The 12028-nt window shown below is 39.6% G+C and overlaps 1 protein-coding gene across 1 annotated transcript in view; it reads left to right on the top strand.

Annotated features, from left to right (window-relative positions):
* LOC129229163 (kinesin heavy chain-like) overlaps positions 1–12028 on the top strand; it is a 121377-nt gene that overhangs the window by 72884 nt on the left and 36465 nt on the right. The window contains exon 12 of the mRNA XM_054863461.1: positions 8819–9081. Coding sequence (XP_054719436.1) covers positions 8819–9081 — 263 coding nt within the window. The remainder of the gene's footprint in view (positions 1–8818; positions 9082–12028) is intronic.

Below are 12028 nucleotides of genomic sequence, written 5' to 3'. Positions count from 1 at the left end.
TGGTCCATAGTAACTAAAATAAATAAACTAACAAAAATAAGTTCATAAGAATGAACCCTGGCCATAAGTGGAGGCGGAGTTCGCAACTCCCCAACACCTATCGGACCTAACTCACAAGAGGCTGACAAACACAAAAGAAGAGAGAGAGAACGATTGGAATCGTTCACTATTTATACTTGCCTCATTTGCATATGATTGGGCATCAAAGGATGCCAACCTAAAACTGAAACTTTACACGTGCCGAAAGAGTTGAGAAGTTAATCTAATTTGAATAAAGTAAATTTTATATTACTGTAACGGATTCGGTGCGACTTCCACTTTCTTGAAATGAAAACACAGTTCTTGATCAAAACACAGGAAATTTATTTACACTATGTCAGGGTTCGCATTTACGCGCTATAGCGGGTTTTTTACGCAAATTCGCGGGAAAGGGACGCAACTTCCGCGAAAATTCGGGTCCTAGGGACCCAGAACACCCAAAAGATAAAAACCAGAAAAAAAAATTGGAAAATGCTGAAGATCTATCTAGTGAATGCTTTTAAGCTTCAATGACCAGGAGAATCAACAGAAAAGGATTAAAATTACCCTATCTCTGTATCAGCTATTCAAACACACCCCTACTGTTGACCAGTCAATGGAATTTTAGTGATAAGACTGGAGCTTACAGTGACCTCCTGGGCAGAGCTCAAGGAGCAAAATATTGCAAGTTCATAAATAGCCCATTGTACTGTATTCTAAGAATAAGTTCTCCCTCAACTTTTATCTTGGGGAAATTCCTGAAAACAACAATAAAGATTAAAAGTAAGAGTGGTTTCAATGCAATCTTCAGGATTGATACAGGACAACTGAGTAGTAAAAGCTTATCTATTTTGCATCCACCTAACCAGAATTACTTTTGAAAATTATTATCTTGCATCCTCAATAAAAGGATGGGTGAAAAAAAATGGCAAACATTTTCCCGATCGCGCAAAACACAAAGTTCTGAACTTAACATTTTTCTTGTTAAATTACTTATGAATATGAATTTTATACAAAAGCACTTTAACCTTGTTCATTTTCTAGTAATTCACCTATTTCTGAGGGGCTATTTTTATTTGGACTTGCAAAAGTCACGTATTAATCGATCGCGCCATTTTGAAAATGGCGAAATTTTAAAAGTAGCACCAAAGCCGACACAGATATTTTAAAAGAGTCACAATGAAGTCAAATTTTCTAATTTAAGATTGCAAATGAGCAATTTTCATACTCATGTGAGAAAATGTTTCGTTTTTGCGATCGCGATTTTTGCGTTGTGTTAATTCGCTTGCGATTTTTTTCTATTTCTATGAAATTGCCATTGATAATTGATGGAGGGGGGGGGGGCTAGTTGCTTTTTTTCCCCTAGAAAAATGTTCATGAAAGCAAAGGTTAAGGGAGTGCTTTCTGCTTGATCAATCAAAGGCATTTATTTTTTATCTCATGGTAAAATCCAACTTTAAAGTAAATTTTGAGTTTACCTCATTGTAACTGACTAAATAGTTTCTCAAATAACTAAATCTTGCAAGTGTATTATTTGAACATATGATAATCACAGAAAAAAAGGGGCAAAATTAACCAATTTAGTTTATTTCGTACCTTTTTCAAATAACTATGTGGATAGTTTCTTTTCCCTAAGTATAAATAGTTGTATATTATTCAATTATGTGCTAAGATTTTCTGTTTAAAATTTAAGGGACTCATTTTTTCCGCCAAAGGACCCAAATCTATTTCATTAATGGGTCCTTGGGACCCAAGTTACGAACAGTTGAGCGCGAACACTGTATGTACAGTCCAGTAGACCTTGTGTCGTATCGGGTCTTCATCTTCTCCGCCGCGATGTTGATTCGCTCTCGTGCGAAGTTATGAACGTCTTACAACCGGGCCTGGAGATTCTGGATGTACTCCTCAGGCGATGCAGGCGCATCCGGAGGACGACCGAAGACGAGATCACAAGGTAGCCGAAGCTCTCGTCCGAAGAGCATCTGAGATGGGGCATATCCGGTAGTCTCGTGGACAGCACTGCGGTAAGCCAGCAGGAACAAAGGTAGCTTCTTGTCCCAATCCTGTTGATTTCTGGAGACCATAAGTGAGAGATTATTCAGGATTGTGCGGTTAAATCTCTCCACCATGCCGTCCGATTGTGGGTGTAGTAGTGTTGTCCTAGTTTTCTCAATTCCGAAAATTTGACATAGGCCCTTAAACACAGCAGAGATGAAATTCCTCCCTTGATCGGAATGAATCTGCAAAGGTGTTCCATATCTCGAGATCCAATGTTGGACTAGAGTCTCTGCTACGGTGGTAGCTTCTTCATCTGGAATGGGATACGCTTTGGGCCATTTGGTGAAATAGTCGATGGAAACAAGAATGTATTTGTTCCCATCAGCTGTTCTTGGTAGAGGACCCAGGATGTCGATCCCAATTCGTTTGAAAGGAGCTCCAACGTTGTACAGACGTAGCTTCCCTCTGCTTCTTTTCTTCGGTCCTTTACGAGCAGCACAGGCGTCACAAGAATGGCACCACTTCTCCACGTCATCCTTCGCCTTACTCCAGAAGAAGCGCTTCCGAACTTTATTGAGGGTTTTCAACACACCAAAATGTCCTCCAGTCGCACTACTATGTATCTCTTTCAGAACACCTGAAATCCTTGATCGGGGAAGTAGTAACTGCCACCTAGATGTTTTGCCGTCGTCAGATTCCCATTTTCGGTGTAGCACGCCGTTCCGTAAATGGAGCGAGTTCCATAAAGCCCAGTATCTTTTTGTTGCAGGACTGAAGATGGAAACGTCCTGCCAGCTAGGTCGCCGACTGTCACTTTCCATAAACTCCAAAATTGGTTTTATGTCGGGGTCTTCAAGTTGATCTTTTCGAACTTGGTCGTCACTCCATGGATCAGGTTCTGATGATATTGGAATCACTGTCACCTGATAGGCGGTAGGGCTAGTCGTTCCATACTGTTTCTCGATTCGGGAACAATAGTGGCAGTTCTCAGGACAGGGTCTCCTTGATAAAGCGTCAGCATTACCGTGAGACAACCCTTTTCGGTGCTTGATCTCCATGTCATATTCCTGGAGCCGCTGTATCCACCTGGCTATCTGGCCTTCTGGATTCTTGAAGTTCAAAAGCCAAGTTAAGGTGGCATGATCTGTCCGAAGCAGAAACTTTCGGCCGTAGAGGTAATGATGGAAGTGTTCTACAGCTTTCACTATGGCCAGTAACTCCTTTCTGGTGACGCAGTAATTTCGCTCCGACTTTGATAAGCATTTGCTCCAGTAAGCGATGACATGTTCATTGCCGTCAATTTCTTGGGATAAAACAGCTCCAATGCCCTCGTTGCTCGCATCAGTGTCCAGGATGAAGGGTTTTTCAGGCTGAGGATAGGCGAGGATAGGCGTCGATGTTAAAGCCTCCTTCAGTCGTAGAAATGCATCTTCGCATTCTTTGGACCATTCAAACTTTTGCTTGCTCTCCGTCAGCTTATGCAAAGGTCGTGCGATGTTGGAAAAACCCTTTACAAACTTCCTGTAGTACGTGCAGAGCCCCAGGAAACTTCGCAGCTGATGGATGTTTTCGGGATGACTCCAACTCTTGACTGCAGATACCTTTTCTGGATCGGTTTGTACACCTTCAGAAGAGATGATGTGACCAAGGTAGCTAACTTCCCGGCGGAACAAATTACATTTGGACGTGCTTAACTTCAGATTGGCTTCCTTAAGCTTTCGCAGCACCTTCCTAAGATTTGCCAGATGTTCTTCGAAACTGCGTCCCACGATGATGATATCGTCTAAGTAGACCAGACAGGATTCGTAGGAAAGTCCTCTTAATACTGTCTCCATAAGACACTCGAACGTAGCTGGTGCATTGCAGAGGCCGAAGGGCATCACTTTGAACTGCCATAAGCCTTGTCCAGTTGTAAACGCTGTCTTCTCTCGGTCATCAGGGAGTATCTCAACCTGCCACTTGTGTCCGGAAAGTGTCCAAGGTGTCGTCTATCCGCGGAAGAGGGTAACTGTCTTTCTTGGTGATTTCATTCAGCCGCCGGTAATCGACACAAAATCTGGTGGAGCCATCTTTCTTTCGGACCAAGACGATGGGAGACGCCCAAGGACTGGATGAAGGTTCGATTACATCGTTCTCCTTCATCTCTTTCAGGAGGGTCTCAACCTCTTCCTTCTTGGCGAACGGTAGTCGTCTTGGATGCTGTTTAATAGGGGGTGTTCTCCAGTGTAGATCCTATGCTGCGTTAAATTCGTCCGGCCCACATCCTCCGATGTAGATGAAAACAGATGCTTGAAGTCGTCCACCAATTGTTCCGCAGCAGTTCTTTGATCTTTCGATAATGGCGCACTCCCAATTAACTTCGATGTCAAGGACTCAGAAGACACAGTTTCGGGGGAATTGATTCTTCTAAAGATGCAGTTTACTGGAGTACAAGTTGCTAACACTTCACCTTTCCGAATATTCCTTGGCCTTTCACTCACGTTGGCGACTCTTACAGGAATTACATCCTTAGAAAGGTCCACAAGCGTAGATGCTACCAGCACTCCTTTTAGGTTATTGCTTAAGTTGGGGGATTCAATGAGTCCAAATCAAAAACTATTGCTTTCTTCAATGGAGCCGGGTATTAATGATTCTGACCTTGAGGGAATTGATAAATCTGTTTGGGCAATTATTTGATGAGCAGATTTTACATCACTTTCTGCGGGAAAGACTGCTATGTCTTCTCTCGTCGAGTGCAGCTCGTTAGTCTTGAAGTCGAGGTTGAAGTCATACTTCTTTAAAAAGTCCAATCCGAGAATGAAGGGGTCTGTGATAGCAGCAACGAATGCCGTATGATGGTAAGTGGCATTTCCAAACACAATTTCTAAGTTTACTTTACCTTCAATCTCGATCTTGTCACCTGTCACAGTTTGGAGGGTAACACAGGGCGGCGTCCATAGAATGTTGAGTCCAAATTGACGAGCCACATCTGTTTTAATGATTGTAACATTGGCTCCAGTGTCAATAATCAGTTCGCAGGGAAACCCGTTCACGTATGCGTAAACAAACAGTCCATTACTGCCGCCACTCGTCGATGAAATCTGGAAAACTTTAAGATGGGGCTCATTCCAATTTGGCGACCTCCGCCCCGCGAGATTGCCATGACTTAGTTTTCCTGGACCTGGGAGGGAGAGGTGCTCTTCCCTCTGGTTTCTTGGCGAGCTTCACAGTTTCTTCGTAAGTGACCCTCGCCGCCACATTTCCAGCACTTAAGTGATTGTCCATTTTGGTACTTGGGAGCCGAAGTCCTTTTGAGGATTCCTGCAATTTCTTTTATTTGCTTTTCCAGTTCAGCAAAGCGTGACGAAACCGGATCAGACTCATCAGTTTTCACGCCGCGGACTGAATGGCGATCTTTGCGGGTTGCTTGCTGGGCGGCCTCCAACTTCATCGCATACACAACAGCAGAACTCAGGTCTTTGTATTCCGCCATCCGTAGAGCTTTCTGGATTTCCGGATCTCAAACCCCGTCGATGTAGTAGTTGAGTGCCAGGTTGTCTCGAACATCCGCAGGACAGTCACAAAAAGCAAGATGAGACAGTCTCTCGACGTCCGCCGCTAGCTCTTGCAGGGTTTCCCCGGTTTTCTGGAAACGGGACTTCAACTGGAGTCGGCTGAAATCTTTCTGGCACTTCTCACCGAACCGAAGCTCCAACGCAGATGTGAGGGCGGCGAAATCCAGGCGCTGGCTGTCCGGAAGGGTCTGGAGAATGTCCGCTGCGTCACCTCTCAGGGATGCTGCAAGATGGCAGGCCTTGGTAGCAGAGTCCCATCCGTTCGCTTCCGCCACTATCATGAACTGAGTTTTGTAAACCTGCCACGAAGTTTTCCCATCAAATGTGGCAAGTTTAATGGACGGTCGAGCAACCGATGTGGGAGCGCCAAACTGTACAGAGCTGCTTTCCGCGGTCGCCAATCTCCTTTCCAGGTCTTTAAAGATGTCTTCTTTAAGTTGATGAAATTTTCTATCTTCTTCTTCCAGTTTATTTTCTACAGCATTGCATCGGCCTTCAACGGAACTTAATTTTTCTTCAAATTTCTCTTCGATTTCATTTTCCACTGCGATGAATCGGCCTTCAACTGCCTCAAACTTTCCTTCAATAGCATCAACTCGATGCTCTATCTCATTAAATTTATTTTCCATCACAGTCTTTACCGAAGTAAGATTGTTTTTAATTTCCTCTTGGTTAGAAACTAGGTCATTTTTCAGCACCGTTAAATCACTTTTCAATTGGTTTTGATTAGCCGCCATATCATTTTTTAATTGTTCTTGATTAGCTGCCATATCACTCTTCACAGAGGTGATTGCGTCAAGAAGTTGTTTTAATTGTTCATCCATTGCGCGAGTAATCACCATAAAAATAAAGTCCTAATTCCAAAAAAAGTCTTTATGAAAAAATGTCCAAAGTCACACTTACTCCAAGAAAGTCCAGAAGAAGCCCCACGTTGGGCGCCAAATTGTAACGGATTCGGTGCGATTTCCACTATCTTGAAATGAAAACACAGTTCTTAAAAGAAACACAGGAAATTTATTTACACTATGTACAGGAAAGATCGTCAACAACTGCTAAATTATTCATCAGCAATTAAGCAATTATCACACAACACCGTAAACTCAACGTTTACACACGTATTTACTTCCAAATACGAAAACAACACAGCGAAATGCCTCGCTATAAACAGAGCTAATACACACTCTCAGTTCGAAATCTGAATCGAAACTCCCCTGTTTATCACGTGGGACGCCTTTATAAACATCGAAAGAAATCTCTCAAATATTCCACACACTTCTCGAAATGCGTTGACCGTTATCAAATTTTATCAATGAAAAGAAAAGGAAATAGGGGGTCGTATACTTTAGCGGAATGAAAAGGGGTTGTATATTCATTACGGGAAACTATTTACAGGTTACGTTACTACAATTATTACTTTTTACAGGATTTGTAACATTACATTACATTAGGAATGAGAACACGGATAAATATCATTTACCGATGTCTATCACAGTTCACTTTGAAGATGGTGGGGTGTAATTCAGGGATGGATCATAATCGAGGATGTCAGTTGCAGGCCAGTGTACGTTGGAAAAAAAATTACGCGTCGGTTGGTAATCTCATGGTGACCATGTTGAGATCATCACACCATTAAAAGTGGATCCGGGTAGTTGCTGGGTAATTGCGGCTCCTTATCGTCACCACAAGCTATGCTGATCATCATAAAGGGTCGTTAATTAAGGGCTCGATTCCAGTACATTCTGCGTGCTGCCATCGGACACTATCATACACACAGGTGATGCATTTCCTATGCTCTTATCTTTGGCTGCGACGAAGTATAACGATCTTGATTACATGATTTCGTAACACAAATAAAAAATAAGAAAATTTCACCTTCTTAACCATATCGCGGAGAGCCACGGCCGTCCCATGACGCCGCGCACTGATGCTTCTTCATCGCCATCGTTGGATAAAAACCGGAGCCGCAAAAATTGCGACCGAGCGGACAGAGATCAGCAAGCAGAGTGAAGTGGGGTGGAAAAATGAATCGGCAAATGAGCGATCAGATCCGGGTACGCGGCGATGCGTGGGAACCAATGAGTGCGTTTGGCGCTCAAACAACGAAGGGAAGGGGACGCTACACCATTTTAATGGCCGACAAGAAGATGCAAAAAAATCGGATCAACGCTTCAAAAATTGTCAAAAAGCTAAACGATGGGAAAGGTGAATAAGTCACATATTTGATATCATAAAGTGCGCGAAATTTAACGGGGAACGCGGGGAAAACGTGGAATGCACGAGAAAATTAAAAAACTACTAAATGGGGAAAAAAAAGATTAAAATGACAGGAAATATGGGACAAAAATATAAATGGGTAAAAAAATGTGATATGCATTATCACAGTATTCTTATAAAATAGAAGTACGAGGGTTGCTATTTATCTTTCTAGCCTAATAATGAAAAAAACAAAAAACAAATTGCTATGCTTGAAATTGGTTTCATTGTTTTTCAAAATATCCTCCATGTAGTTCCATGCATTTTTGCATACCTGTGAACCAATTTCCAAATATTTTTATCTGATCTGATTGTGGCAAGTCCAAAATCTGCAATTTGAAATCCTCAAGTGCTTCTTGAGGTGTCGAAAATTGTTTACTTTGTAAGTTATTTTTGATGTTTGGGAAAAAAAATTAATTAGTTGCCAAATCAGGGCTGTATGGTGAATAACCCATCATTTCAATACTTTGACCAGTTAAAAGCTTTTTTGTTTGATTGATACATTTGAGCTTGTATTATCCTGATGAAGAATTCTTTGCCTCTTTTGCTTTTTTTTTTACGAAGATATAATCAGAAAATGTATTTTAATTTTGAATTTATTTATAATTTTAAACTAAAACTTATTAAAATTAAAAATTTTATTTAAATAAAAATTATTTCCTGTGGAAAAATTTAATAATTTTTGATTGAGAGAAAAACGACATTACTTTCCGATCCCTCTAATACATATTTTTGCTGTAAATATGTGCTGCTAGAAACAGGCATTCCTATTTTAATTGCTTTATTTTGCTTCCCTTTTTATTGGAAATTTTATTGATGTATTTTGATGTCTGAGAATGAGATTTCAATTTTCATTTTAAAAATAACACTAATAATAATAATTTTAAGATTTGCTGTTAACAAATAATTCTAAATCAATAAGCATATTTTAAATGTCACAAAATAATAAGGAGCAGAAACCTTTTTCTATTAACCATGCATAATATTCTTTGCAGGGGAATCTGTTCCTCAAGATGAGCAGTTACTTACTAAAGATCTCGAAGCTAGTACATTATCTCTTAGTGATACATCATCAGTCACAAATATTCCTGCCGCAATACCACAAGTGTCGTCTGAGCCAGTGGGTAACGATGAAAGAGTCAAATTTGAAGAGGAACGCATGCGACTGTATGCACAGCTAGATGAGAAGGACGATGAGATCGACAGGCAGAGTCAGCTCATTGAAAAGTTGAAAGAGCAAATGCTTGAGCAGGAGGAAGTAAGTTGAACTTGGGTTTCTCAAAAAGTGCACAACAGTTTCTTAAAAGTAGTTGAAATCAATGTATTTGTATATAATTGCAATAGTCAAATTACATAGTGAAATATAGAAAATTAAAGTTTCCTTAATCAGATAGCTTTTCTGTAACAAATTAGGGCCATTCCATGAAAAATTAGCCACTTTGTCCGTCATGTGACAGTTCATATATTGCATTAAAAAGTGATAATTTTAAAGTAATGACGAAATCTTTTGCCTAAGAAATCACACCTAGGTTTGTGCTTTGTTAAGGAACAAAATTTTGTTCATTACCATTTTAAAGTATTATTTTTGATGAAACATATGCTGTTTCACATGCAGGACAAAGTGACAGTTTTCCGTGGTATAGCCCAGTGGCGTAGCTAGACCCGACTTTCGGGGGGGGGGTTACTTCTTTTATATCTCTCTCTCTCTCTCTCTCTATATATATATATATATATATATATATAATATATATATAATATATATATATATAATATTATATATATATATATATATATATATATGTATATATATATATATAATATATATATATATATATATTATATATATATATATGTGTGTGTGTGTAATCGCTTGGAATTTTTTCCTTTTCTTCTTTTTTTTTCTTTCTCTTCTCTCTTCTTTTTTTTTTTTTTTTGAGACTAACTTTTCGGGGGGGGGGGGTTCCCCCCCCCTTAGCTACACCTCTGGTATAGCCCATTAATTAGTCTAGATCAGAGGTTCCCAACCGGTGGTTCGCGAACCCCTAGGGGTTCGCGAGGTGCAGGAATGGGGTTCGCGAAAATTTCGGTGCAATGGCGGATTTTTCCTAGTTTGGTAAAAAATTATAAAATATTCAATTTGCACACATAGTCACTAAATTTTTTTTTTAATTTGAAAACGCGCCAGACTCTTGTATTAAGCTCAAAAAAAAAAAAATCTTTCAGCGGTTTTATAATCTTGGTTAAAAAGAAATTTTCTCATTTTTTTTTTCGATAGAGAACAAAAAGAGATATCCTTCCTTCTTTATTGCGAGGCGCCATGCAGAAACGTTGTATTAAGCTGTGGCGGGGATCACGATGACCTTAAAAAGGCGCCATCGCGTGGAGTCAATCAAACAATATACATAATATACATATGTCGAAAAAAATAAAGAATTCTCAAACAATGCATCATAGGGGTATTATTTCTAATCTGGTTGAAATATAACTCGGGAATTTCCGTCGAATTCAGTCATGGAATAGCAGACATGACAGCAAAAGGCTCCAAACTTAAAATTTATTACTGGATTTTACCCATCTGTTCGTTTTCAAAAATATATAACATCAGCATGCTCATAGTTCTGGGGAAATAGTTGTTAACAGACGTATTTAGAGATACTTTAGAGATGCTTGAAAACTAGTGATTTTGTTTGCAATTGGTTTTGCTACGTGAACTTGCTACTCTGTTTGTGAAGTTATAATCGTGTTGGTAATTTTTATGATTTAATAACTTTCTGCTGTTATGGATCGATGGTTGAAAACTGGTAGTTTGGTTGAGCGACAAATGGACAAGCAGTCAATCGATCAACCCTCAACATCAGCAGTAACTTTCGAATCAACACAGGATATTGAAATAGATAGCTGTAATGAACTGCCGCCTCCCCCGACTAAACAGAAAAGTGAACTAGGGGAGAAAAAAGGAAAAAAGCGAAAATATGACAGTGACTATTTACAAATGGGCTTTTATTTTACTGGAGAAGAGTCTGAACCTAGACCGCTTTGTCTTCTCTGCAACGAAGTTCTAGCGAACAGCAGTTTGAAACCGTCACTTCTGAGAAGACACCTCGAAACAAAGCATCCGACACACAAGGACAAACCTATCGAATATTTTAAAAGAAAATTGGAATATAATAAAAAGTGTAGCGTCTCTACGTTCCTGTTAGAATCCAACGAAGATATTAAAATGGCCCTTGAAGCTTCATATCGAGTCAGTTATAGAATTGCAAGATCTGGACAGCCACATACAATTGCAGAAAATTTAATTGGACCGTGTGCTAAAGATATTGCTAAGTGTATGCTGGGAGAAAAGTCAGCAAAAAAAATTGACCTGGTTCCGCTATCAAACAACACAGTATCACGCAGAATTACTGATTCGGCAAGTAATGTGGAGAAAGAACTTGTGAATAGAATAAAAGAGAATAATTTTGCGATCCAGCTTGATGAGTCGACTGATGTAGCAAACGCTGCAATATTACTTGTCTATGTTAGGTATATTTTTAACGATACAATTTAAGAAGATGTACTATTTGCAAAACCTTTGAAAACCAACACAACTGGAGAAGCAATTTTCGAACTGGTCAACAGTTACTTTGAAGAAAATGGAATAGATTGGTCTTTGTGTATGGGTGTGTGCACGGATGGTGCAAAATCAATGACAGGAAAATTTGTTGGGTTTGTGGTGCGAGTAAAGAAGATCAACGAGAAAATTGAATGGACTCATTGTTGCATTCATAGACAAGCATTAGCAGAGCCTGATTACCGCAGGGGCATGCGGGGCACAGGTCCCTCCTCTTAGATTTCAGGGGGGCCCAAAATCCCCTTTATTTATATGTTAATTCAAAATAAATAATAATTTTCCTCAGAATCTAGAGGACAATGATGTCATTGATATTTTTGCAAATGCTAAGCAAGGAAAAAAATCTCTTATTTGTTGATAAAAATTCCCCTTAAAAACTTGGTCTCTGTGCAAATCCTAAAACCACTCCAAGTTTAGTCTGTATTTACTATTAAAAGTTATATCATCGATAACTTTAATATTTACGGTTTACTGCAACGGGCAAAGTTAATTATTGTATACTATATCACTTCTACTTTTTAAATATATAGTACTATATTTTGATATGAGGTACCACCAAATTTAGCATGGCTGTGCTAATACGCAAGTATCG

Source organism: Uloborus diversus, chromosome 1, assembly GCF_026930045.1.
Source record: "Uloborus diversus isolate 005 chromosome 1, Udiv.v.3.1, whole genome shotgun sequence".
NCBI lineage: Eukaryota > Metazoa > Arthropoda > Arachnida > Araneae > Uloboridae > Uloborus > Uloborus diversus.
This window is presented reverse-complemented; position numbering and strand designations above follow the sequence as displayed.